Here is a 12,794-nt window from a genome sequence, read left to right on the forward strand (position 1 = left end):
GCAGAAAAGTCAATTCTTGCTTTTGGTTTATAGAAAGGTTTTAATATAGGCAAACACCATTTAAAAACTTATGTAGAGCTTGTGTCTTAATTGGTATAAAAATATTTAATATATTCTTAGTTCAGGTAAAACTGTTCAAAAATAATTATTAATAAGATAAAAATATTCTATAAAGAATTTTAATACGTAAACGAAGTTTAATATCGTGTGCATAACTATAATAAGTTTAAGATAATATTATACATATATATTCATTTATTGTCTTCTGTTTTTAACAAATTAAATATACTATCTCCTTCGTCTTTTCAAAGTAGAAATTCCACAGGTAGGTATTTGTTAATCATAACAGCGTAAATTTTATTTAAATTAAAACAAATCGTTATACTACAACATTTATTTCCAAATAACATCTTTGGCTTTATTTTAGTTGTTTAACAATAACATTGTTTTAAACTAACAAAAAAATACATTGATATATATATGTAATATTTTCTATACAAACACTTCGTGCAAAGAATGTTACGTTTCGTATATGTTCACCATACGAAAAAACTAGAACGCCTGTTTTTTTTTTTATAATACGGCCTTCATCCGTACAAAGACGTGCACAGTATATTCTGCCAGTGTCATGAAGAATGGAGGAAACACGATCCGGGATTAACTTAGTAATGAAATGATATTTAGCAGTCTCGACTAAAGCCACAATTAGAAGCTACTAGAACGCCTGTTATAAGACTGAATCGATAACATAAGAACACTGTTTATAAGATTTTTTTTAAATATGAAAATCGTACTAAACTTCAAAATTTTCAGTGCAAGTGAAGTAGGCTTATAAACTATCATTGAAGTGCTTGCTACAAAATATACACCATCATTGAACGATTAGTATTTATTTATTTATATATTAAATTAAGTAATCCACAAAATTAAGAATATTTGGCACTAAAATTGGCATCTTTAGTTGTATCTATCACAATGAATACTTTAGTTGTGTGTTATAAACAATGTAATATTAAAAGTGTAAAAGTGTGAAATTGGCACTTACGTATGCATTTAGAATACAGGAGTAGAAATTCAATAAGTTTACTAGAAATACGTTACACAAAAGCTATTTATGTATATAGTGTAATGTTGTGACCAGTGTAATCCAGATTAATCTGGTTTCACTGTCTGAAATGTATAAGGAGCAGATTGTGCCAATATAAACCCTGTGTTCATATATATTAAGTCAATAATTGTTTACTTGATTCTTACCAAGAAAATTGTGTATAGAAATGTCTCAGAATACAACATAATCAGTGTAAGAGAAATGTATGTCTTTGAATATTCTAATTTAACAATATTAGACAGTAGAGTGACGTCATTATTTTTTTTTAATCTCAACAAGTTTTGTCCTTATTGATAAAAAATAGTCAATAAATCTACAAACATAAGCAATGGTGGTAACATATATCATTTTAAGTTGTCTATTTTAAAGCATACCTTATGTAAAGGACATAATTATATGATCATTGCTTTATAAAGTATGCCTTATATATATGTTTAATATTATTAAGATAGTTAGGGCTAGGTTCTGTAGATCCAATTTCACATATAATTGCAGAGAATATAATGGGATTACACATACAACAATATCATTTATGAAAAAATTACAATCATTTGACAAAATCCGTCAGTGAAAACAGTGTCATATTACTCATGTCAAATAATTATTTATAACATGTATAAGTAGAAAAAAAGATGGTATATTAAAAATCAGTAATCACAAATTAAGAGGAAAACAACATAGAATTAGTTTTAAATCGAACAATAATATTTTATAACATAGCTACAAACTTTTCTTTTTGGCATTTTATTACCTTGAAGACATTTTTAATCTGTTGTCGTTTGAATTTTGTGTGCCTTTATATGTTACTGTTTTCGTATTGTATTTAGACGGATGCCCTTTCTATTAGGTCAGACGGAATCTCACTCGTCCGTGGTCCAGAACACTGTTTGTTGCCAAGACAGTTACAGGAACATACCTGTTGTGTGAATATTATTGCATATTAATCATCATTTGTATCACAGCGAATGGTGTTTTTTATCACGGGGAACAAGGGTTTCTATAGACATTCTTTATGGCTCTTAAAAGTACCATATAACAAATTAATGTACAGTTCATCATAAGTTAATATACATAAGGAATTAGTACATGAATTTGAAAAGAATATTATCTGGGTATATTATAAACTTCAGTATTATAATTTTGCTGAATAAATTCTCGTATAGTTATAAGCCTTATGTTATTGAAAATATTTATAAAAAGAACATTTTGTCTCACAGAGGCTTGGTCGTCCCGCACCTGCCCATCAACTGGTAAAATAGTTCTGGAATCATCTTTATCTTCATCCCGAGCATTCTCTTCCGCTTGCCTGGTGGTAACGTTATATTACTAGACACTGTTATTTCATATAACCAGACTAGTTTAAGATACAAACATTCACACAATACAATATTCTAGAATATATATATATATATATTTCATGTTTTTTCACTTCATTAATCATAGTCGATGTGATTTATATAACTTTAATACACTAATACCTACATGGTCATGAATCTCAACACCAACAAGTTGATACTGGCCGCAACGACAGCCAGGCCAAACAAAATGAACACAAGACTCAGTGCGACATAGCCAGGCTTGCTTGTCAAAGCTTGATCATTCTGTAATATAATTGTTAGTACTTTAAAATGTACGTTTTTAGTTACAAAAATTTAAAATACAATAGCATGAAACTTGATATCCTTTTGTTTGATTTTACATTGATTAAATATCAATAAACATTCTTTCATTACATTCCAGTCACAGGTTTATAGGAATCAATCAATTTGAATTAACTAAAAATCAGATCAATCAGACTTAATTTTACTTAATACTGATCCTATCTATACTATTATTATAAAGCTGAAGAGTTTGTTTGTTTGTTTGTTTGTTTGAACGCGCTAATCTCAGGAACTACTGGTTAGAATTGAATTTTTTTTTGTGTTGGATAGACCATTTATCGACGAAGGCTTTAGGCTATATAACATCACGCTGCCACTATTAGGAGCGAAGAAATAATGCAAAATGTGGAAAAAACGGGGTAAATTATTCATTCTTGAGGGCTTCCGTTGCATGCGTTGCGAAAACGATTCAAGATACCAAAAATATATGTATGAAAGAATTATTCCTCTTGAAATGATCTAAAAAAATGTCCACGACAGTATATATCTATCTTTTAAGATTAACACACTAGAACCGTTTTTATAGTAATAAAATTTGGTCGAAATTAATGCATTATTGTATCAACGTAATAATACAAATCTTTATCCAAATAAATGTGTTGTTGATTAAGATTATTTAACTGTGAACAAAATTGTCTTTGACATCACTTAATTTCAATGAATATCTTAGAAGATATTACAATTTTAAAATAACACCGATATAAAGTTCACCCGCGCGCCGCATGAAGTGCAAAACATAGGAGAGGCGTCGTTGCTTGCGAGCGACGCGGAGGGAGCGGGGGGGTGTAGCTCTACGAGGTACCATGCCGCGCGGCTCAGACGCGCGGTCGGCTCCCTTCTGAACGGTTGTATGCAGCGTTATTTGTTTTTGCGGAATAATATCGTCGTGTAATAATACTTTTTAAATACTATTTCATTTTGTTTTAAGGATAATATTTTGCTTCTAATAATTTCACAATTATCAACATTTTTTTTAATTTTGATGTAGTAAGTAGGTGTCATAGTTTTCTTTATAGTAAATATTTTTTGTTATAAGGATAGTATTGTTTCTAATATTTTAGCAATATTATAACTTTTTTGTTTTGTTGTATATAATACTTGAAAATAGGTGTTATCCACATAAATATTCTTATTAGGTTAGGTTTTAGTTTAAGCATACATTTATCGTTTAACGGTTATTCTTTTGACATATATTTTATCCGATTTACGTAAGTACCAAATACAGGTAAAAATAATTAGGTTCCTAATTATTTACCATACGTTTATTTTTTTCTTGATTACGAGTTACGGTTTGTTAAATTTTTCATATCTTAGGTTCTTTTTTCGTCATTATAATGCCTAGAAAAAGATCTCAGCTTTCTCGGCAGACTGCTACTGCAAAGCGGCTGCGAGTTTTGCGCGGCAATGAAACAGAGGATGAAAATATGCATAGGTTGGCTACTCAACGAGAAATCAGTGAACAAAACCGTGCTAATGAATCGATTATTGAACGGTCGCAGCGTCTAGCCTCACAAAATTTCCGAACTTCGGCAAACCGACAACGGGAATCAAGCGCTGAACGTTCTCAACGTTTAGCTTCACAGAGTTCTCGAACTTTGGCAAACCGACAACGGGAATCAAGCGCTGAACGTTCTCAACGTTTAGCCTCACAGAGTTCTCGAACTTTGGCAAACCGACAACGGGAATCAAGCGCTGAACGTTCTCAACGTTTAGCTTCACAGAGTTCTCGAACTTTGGCAAACCGACAACGGGAATCAAGCGCTGAACGTTCTCAACGTTTAGCCTCACAGAGTTCTCGAACTTTGGCAAACCGACAACGGGAATCAAGCGCTGAACGTTTTCAACGTTTAGCCTCACAGAATTCCCGCACTTTGGCTAACCGCGATCGGGAATCGAGCACTGAAAGATCCCATCGATTAGCACAGCAAAATGAACGATCAGCAAGAAATAGAACTCGCAGGCAACATAATTTATTAAATGCTGCGTTTGCTTATGATTGTACACTTGACTATACTGAGCTAAATGATATTGATATTGGCAGAATGAATAAAATATGCAACTTATGCCAAGCAAAAAAATGGGCGACTGAAACTCCTGGACTGTGTTGTAGTGGTGGCAAAGTAAATATACCAATAATTCCGGAACCAACTACAGTTTTAAAAGAACTGATATCAGGCTCACATCCATCATCAAAGCATTTCTTAAATCACTCAAGGCAATATAATACACTATTTCAGATGACTTCATTTGGTGCCAAAGAGATTCGTGAGGGAAACTTTATGCCCACTTTTAAAGTCCAAGGGCAAGTTTATCACTTAATCGGTAACTTACTTCCAGCTGAAGGGGCACAGCCCGAATTTTTGCAAATATATTTTGTTTCACATGCAGATCAGGTATCCTTACGCTCAAATTTAAATCCAAGCTTGCAAATCGATCTTATCGACGCTCTCCAAACATATCTTCACGATCATAATACGTATATTCAAAGTTTCAAATACAATCTGGAAAATAGACCACCGAATGACTTCAAACTTATTATTCATGCTGATGTGAAACCTCCTAATGAGCATCGAGGTCGATATAATGCGCCAATAGTAGATGAAGTAGCTGTTCTTTTGATAGATGAAGACAAAGGTCCCCGAGATATTGTGTTGACGGCGAGAGATGGTGGACTTCAACGAGTTTCTGAACTTCATATATCTTATGACCCACTTCAGTATCCTTTACTGTTTCCCTTTGGTAATGACGGATACTGTATAAATATTCCACAGCAGAATACTGCTGCTAGATCTAAAACTGTATCATGTATGCAATTCTATGCATTTAGACTCATGTTGAGAATAAATGACTTTAACAGCATACATTATTTCAAGGGATTATTCAACCAGTATTGTGTTGATATGGCGGCTAAAATGATTTCTGAGAGGCTAGACTTCATAAAAAGAAATCAAAAAAAATTGAGAGCAGAAGAGTGCATTCATTTAAGAGATGCCGTGGTTAATGATGCGAATATAGACGCTTCTAATGTTGGCCAGCATGTTATACTGCCGTCGTCATTTACAGGATCCCCCAGATACATGAACGAAAAAAGTCAAGATGCCATGACATTTGTCACGAAATTTGGAAAACCAGATCTCTTCATTACATTTACATGTAACTCCGAATGGCCGGAAATAAAAATTGAGTTATTACCCGATCAGCATTCTTACGACAGACATGATTTGGTTTCTAGAGTATTTCATTTAAAACTCAAAAATATGATACTCCTTCTGACGAAGAAAAATATTTTTGGGCCTTCAAGAGCCTTTGTTTACAGCGTAGAATGGCAAAAAAGAGGTTTACCACACGCCCACATTTTATTGTGGCTGGCTATCAAAGTACAACCAGATTCTATAGATGCAATAATATCGGCTGAAATACCTGACAAACGACAAGATCCAATTCTTCATAATATTAATGAGATCTAAGATTTTCGCGAGTATTCATTTAAATGAAACTAGTATTTTTCGGATTTACTACGCGGATTTTATTATTTAAAATAATAATTTAAAATAATATTGTCATAAAAAATATGATACATGGTCCTTGCGGATTTCATAACCCTGCGTCACCATGTATGAAAGAAAACATTTGTTCTAAAAAGTACCCTAGGAATTTTATTTCTGAAACACAAACCGGGGATGATGGTTACCCAACCTACAGGCGCAGGTCTCCAGATAATGGTGGAAACACAGCAATAATTCGTGTCAAGGGTACAGAAATGAGCGTGGATAATAGGTGGGTTGTTCCCTATAATCCAGTTCTATCACGAATTTTCAATGCACACATTAACGTAGAGTTTTGTCAATCGGTCAAAGCTATTAAGTACATCTGTAAGTATATTCATAAAGGCTCTGACCAAGCCACATTTTCGCTTCAAAGTAATAACAATGAAGTAGAAACATATCTAAATGGTCGCTATATAAGTTCTTCGGAAGCGATCTGGAGAATTTTCCAATTTCCTATTCATGAACCTTTTCCGGCAGTAGTTCATTTAGCAGTTCATTTGGAAAATGGACAAAGAGTTTATTTTGATAATAATGCAAACCTTCAAGATCGTGTTAATAATCCTTCATCAACGACACTTACAGCGTTCTTTGACCTTTGCAAGAGGGACGATTTTGCAAAAACCCTTTTATATCACGAAGTACCCCAGTATTACGTATGGGAAAGAAATTCATTTTCTAGAAGAAAACGTGGGCAAGATGTTGAAGGATATCCCGGTGTAAAAAAAGACACAACTTTAGGCCGTGTCTACAACATTCATCCGACTCAAACTGAATGTTTTTATTTAAGAATGTTACTGCAACATGTTCGCGGTCCAATGTCATTTGAACATCTAAGGACCGTGAATGGTGTTATTTGCCAAACTTATCAAGGCGCTTGCAAGGAATTAGGTTTACTGGAGGGAGATGAACATTGGCAGAATACAATGTCAGATGCTGTAATGTCCGAGCCAGCCACAAAATTAAGAGAATTATTTACCATCATCCTTATATTTTGCCAACCATCTGACCCTTTAGCATTATGGAATAAATTTCGTAATGCTTTATGTGAAGATATACTAAACAGAATGCGTAATGAGAATCAAGATATGACATTAGCATATAATGATGATATATACAATGATGGACTAATCATGATTGAAGATAAAATTCATGAGATTTGCGATAAATCACTAACTGATTTTGGGCTTCCTGTATCAAAAAGGATTAATTCACTTAATCATCTGGATCCGTTAGAAGTAGCATTGCGAAAACCATATGATCTAAATGAATTGAATGATTATATTACTCAAAATGAACCAAAATTAGTTAATGACCAGGTGACCGCGTATTATTGTGTTATGCAAAGTGTTCGTTTTAGTGAAGGAAAAGTATTTTTTTTGGATGCTCCCGGTGGAACCGGCAAGACCTTTATTACTAATCTTATATTAGCAAAAGTAAGGTCTCAGGGAATGCTAGCTTTGGCAGTAGCGTCGTCAGGTATCGCTGCAACTTTATTAGCAGGTGGACGCACAGCTCATTCCACTTTTAAACTGCCCCTAACTGTTTCTTTACAAAAAGATAGCGTGTGCTCTATACGTAAAAATGGCCCTTTGGGAAAAGTTTTACAAGATGTCAGTTTAATGATCTGGGACGAATGTACCATGATCCATAGAGCTCATGTAGAGGCTCTAGATAGGACTCTTAGAGATATTAAAAGCTGTGATAAAATCATGGGTGGGATTACTGTCATGTTTGCTGGGGACTTTCGACAAACTTTACCAGTAATAGTAAGAGGAACTAGAGCAGACATTGTAAAGTCTTGCCTTAAAAGTTCCCCATTATGGAAGTTTGTAAACATCCTAAAATTAACTACAAATATGAGAGCACATTTGGGTGGAGGTAATATAATTTTTCCTTCAAAGTTACTTTTAATAGGAGACGGGAAAGTACCTCATTTTGAAAATAGAATTGAAATTGATCGTGATTTAGGAGAAAGAGTGAGTAACATTGAGGACTTAATTTCGAAAGTTTACCCCGACATCAGCGAAATAGAAAATAAAGATCATCAATGGATGTGTCAAAGGGCAATATTGGCGGCGAGAAACAGTAGCGTAGACGAAATTAATGATTTAATTTTAAGTAAACTTCCAGGAGACATAGTTACCTACACATCTATTGATAATGTAATGGATCAGGAAGATGCGGTCCATTACCCACAGGAGTTTCTTAATTCTTTGAACCCCAGTGGTCTTCCCCCATATTCCCTCAAGTTAAAAATAGGTGCCCCAATAATTTTACTCAGAAATCTTAAACCACCAAATTTATGTAACGGGACCCGACTTCAAATCAAATTTCTTCGCAATAACGTGATCGTTGCTATAGTTTTGACTGGTCCAGCAGTTGGTCAAACAGTGCTTATACCTCGCATCCCAATGATACCAAATGATTTACCTTTTAATTTTAAAAGAATTCAATTTCCCGTAAAGCTATCTTTCGCCGTTACAATTAATAAATCACAGGGGCAAACATTTAAACACGTAGGAATTGATTTACGCCAAGACTGCTTTTCACACGGCCAACTATATGTCGCGTTGTCAAGATCAGGTTGCGGAGAAAACCAATATGTTCTTCTGCCACAAGAAAATAAAACTAAAAATATTATTTACACAGAAGTACTTTAAATAATTATGTTATTTAAAAACTTAAAATAAATAAATAAACTAAATTGTCTAAAATAATAACAGAAAATTATTTATAAAACCGAGTAGGTTTTTTGCAAAAATAAATATGATGCCGAAAATAACTATTTCACGCGGACGAAGTCGCGGGCATAGCTAGTATATATATAAAGTCTATTTTTGCTCTTTGTAGCAGCTCAAATATGTCTCTGCTCGATTAAGTGAGTATAGACGATCTTTAGGACACCATAGATTACCTTTTTATTATTTTTATTATATTAAAGAAAAGCTACATTGGATGGCAGCTGTCTTCTGCCCATCCATCATGTTGTGGAAGGACTCTGTTGCACAGAATAAGGAATGTACTAATTTTCCCCTAAAGATCCTGGATACTTAGTTTCTCTTTACACGATGTGAGGTTCGATATTGACGAGAAACGACGTGAAACGTCCTAAGTGAAAAAACATCTAGAGTTCTTTTGACCTACCTAGGAAGGCCACTGTAGGATTTTAGAGGGTATACCTACTACTCTAGCCTGCGATCCTCACAAACTGATCTTTCTCGCTAGGTACTGGTTAGTCTACTTTGCAGAAAAGGGCAAAATTACGTAGTCCAAAAAGGAAAAATTGATACTTTCTATGAAAAACGTTTCACTGTTCCATAGGTTAAAGTCCAATCACTGAAGAGTAATCCAATTAAGCCATACTTTTGATGTGCGTGATGTAAGGAAATATTTTATCGTAACAGAAATATTAAGATAACTTTTAGGACTTTGTATTACTTGTTCACCTGAAATGGAAATGTGTCGGCCTACCTGTAAGGCTACATAGTCACCAAACCCAATAGTCGTGAGCGTCACAAAGCAGTAATAAAAGCTATCGAAATAACTCCATCCCTCGTAACGAGAGAAAACGGCTGCTCCTGTAAAGAGAATATAATTAAGTCAGAAATATATTTTCTATATGCAGTTATTGAAGACAAATAACACTTTAGAACAGACACAGTGTCAAATAATTAATATCATCATTATCTTATTGTATTTATCACTCGTAAGGTGCTATTGGCACAGTACATTCTACTTCTCCACTCCAATCTGTCACCCGCCATCTCTGCACTCACTCGTCGTTCACGCACATCTTCATTTACACAGTTCATCCACGTCTTTTTGGGAGCCCCCCTCCTCAAATGACCACTAAGATCTACCCTCGTATTTTTTTTGTACCATGACTTTAATCTCACCGCATAAAAGGACTATACCAGGGACTTTCCACTCTGTAATTTCTGCCATACTGCTTTGATTTCAAACTTTCGCTTGCATAAACATTCCTAATCCTATCCATTATTGTCACTCCATACATTAATCACATTATTCACATTTCACTACATGCTAACGACCACCACTTTGGTACAATAATACAACCACCCACCATATAATATAACCAGCCCCACTACATATAGATGTTCCCCCTAAACTCAAGAGGCATACATCAAATCAAAAGTTATTCCAGAGACCTGTCGCCATTTCATCCACCCGTCATTTGATTGGCACGCAACGTCTTTCTCAATATCACTGTTTTTCCTTCTGAATGTAGACATCGGATATAGCATAGCAAGAAGAAACAAGAAGAGGCTTGAAAGCAACCTCTGATGTAAGCCACTTTGAACGTATTGGTTTCCCAAGATGAGGACTAAACGTACGCACATCCACGGCTCCAAATAGCTTCAAATCTCATAAGCTTCTAGTATTTCCCTGGCACTCACCACGACAAAACAAAAAACGCCCTATGCAAGTTCTTGTGTGCACACATGCTTTTCAAAGAGGCATAAATTCGAATTGGGACTGAGATACCTTACTTTAGTTTCACTCATACTTTCATAGTGTGTCACATCAGCTTTATACCTGTATGTTTATTGTAGTCCTGTATACTTATACATGTAGATTTATATTTTTTCATTCATTGTATGCTTCAATAACATTTAAAACAAAAAAAAATCTTGCTTTCTTGGTTGATGGTATAAGAAAAAAAATTTTCATGTTACCTCGAACACAAGATTTTTTTTATTGGTATTAATTTTTTTTTTTTATATTTACACAAACATTCAGTTATTAATTAAAATATAGTTTCTATTATTATAATCTGTTATAAAAAAAATAAAAAACTGAACCATATGGAATCATTGTCTTAATAAAAAAAAAATATGTACCAGTTGTTATAATAATAGAAGACAGCATTCCAGTTGCAAACATCAAATTCATCTCTGTAGCCTCTGTTGTGTTACAACGAAGATAGCACTTTGCTCGTCTTATTACGACTGATGCAAACTTATTCAGACGTTCACCAATACTTTGAAACATCACAAGCCCCAAAGGGATACCCACCTGGAATAATTACCTTATATATTATTATAACAAATAAAACAAGCTTTTATTAGATTTTTAAAATAATGTATTGTGACGCTCTTACCATAGCATAAGCCATACAAAATGCTTTCCCTCCAACAGTTACAGGTGTGGAATGGCCATATCCTATCATAGCTAGTACAACGGTTGCAAAGTAGAATGCTCCCGCAAACTTCCACTGTGGACCAGCCTTATGAGGCTTGTTCTCAATTATGACAATCTCTATCATGTGGTAATCTTCCGGAGTTATATTGTATTTACGCACTAGACCACTTTTCATATCTGAAATATAATTAAGTTTTAAAATATTTACAAAAATTTGATTGAATTTTATTAATTTGTATTCAATCTTTTTAGCAACAAAAGAGTAGAAAAATAAAAAATATATTAAAAAATAATATATCCAATTACAGCTAATATATGTGAGTTAAGTCACAATCTCCACAATGAGAACAGACAGATTTGAATTATAAAATTTTATTTAACCCTATCTTACTTAAGAAATGCTAAAATAGCATCTTTACATTTCTTTTGATAATGTATTAATTTATATAACACTGTAAAAAAACTTCTAATGATAAGGAGTTAAACCTTATAAAAACTACTTACTAGTAAACAAGGCATTTTAATATTTTCATTATTAATGTTATGTACCGAAGACTTCTGAAATAAAATTATTAAAACAATAAATAAAGGGTGGTAAACAAAAACAACAAAAATAATTAAATTTTTAAGATAAAACAAAAACACAAGGACTAAATTATTATAGTTAAAGTCGTACCCGATAGAACCTCCCATCTCTTGCTTTCTGTATCTGATTCCAATGCATCGAAAACAGCTGCTCCTATCAGCAAATATGTGAACGTACAAACGACAAGCGACAGTGTACGAACGTTTTGCCTTTTCATAGTGCTTTGCTGATCTCAGTGCTTGTTGAGAGTTTAGTCTATAAGAGACCAAACAATAAACCAATATACAATGTGCAGTACTCTTGGTTGAATAAACAAAAAATACATTATTATTATACGTACATGGAAAAGTTTGTCCTGGAATAACTGATAACAGTTCTTAGTTAAAAGTTATTTTTTGTTAATTACCTTAAGCAATAATATTAAAAAATATAACAATGAAATATAAAAATTATAATGTCAAAATATCGATCAAATATTTAAACTAGGTACAAGGTACATATAACTATTAACTACTTACTTAGTACTTAGTACTTACCTAGCTTCCTAGGAATGTCAAGCACCAATAACATAAAGTTATAGAATATAAAGTGAATACAATTTACAGTAAAGACTGATAGAAAAGTTTATACAGTAGTAATTATTATACTTAAATTGACGAATAACTATATTAAAATTAAAAATATAAGGGTTTTTAATATTTAAAAACTAGTTTATAAAACTATATCAA

General features: G+C 33.3%; 1 protein-coding gene across 1 annotated transcript; it reads right to left on the reverse strand.

Annotated features, from left to right (window-relative positions):
* Positions 1-379: 379 nt before the first annotated feature.
* LOC116773173 (two pore potassium channel protein sup-9) lies at positions 380-12,344 on the reverse strand. The gene is made up of 8 exons (XM_032665575.2): positions 12,157-12,344; positions 11,985-12,038; positions 11,440-11,657; positions 11,180-11,354; positions 9,789-9,895; positions 2,591-2,709; positions 2,324-2,414; positions 380-2,024 (listed from the first exon to the last, which is right to left on the reverse strand). Exons 3-8 carry the CDS (start codon positions 11,653-11,655, stop codon positions 1,932-1,934), a joined length of 801 nt encoding a protein of 266 aa, XP_032521466.1. The 5' UTR covers positions 11,656-11,657; positions 11,985-12,038; positions 12,157-12,344; the 3' UTR covers positions 380-1,931.
* Positions 12,345-12,794: the final 450 nt, after the last annotated feature.

This window comes from Danaus plexippus (genome assembly GCF_018135715.1).
Source record: "Danaus plexippus chromosome 18 unlocalized genomic scaffold, MEX_DaPlex mxdp_20, whole genome shotgun sequence".
Lineage (NCBI taxonomy): Eukaryota > Metazoa > Arthropoda > Insecta > Lepidoptera > Nymphalidae > Danaus > Danaus plexippus.

Bases quoted from the DNA above. Each gene is read 5' to 3' on its own strand.
- LOC116773173 (XM_032665575.2), bottom strand. From the start codon at position 11,655: ATGAAAAGTGGTCTAGTGCGTAAATACAATATAACTCCGGAAGATTAC. The intron at 2,710-9,788 runs GTAGGCCGACAC...ATTATATTACAG, and splicing joins GTGACTATGTAGCCTTACAG to AATGATCAAGCTTTGACAAG. The intron at 2,415-2,590 runs GTAGGTATTAGT...CGTTACCACCAG, and splicing joins GTGTTGAGATTCATGACCAT to GCAAGCGGAAGAGAATGCTC.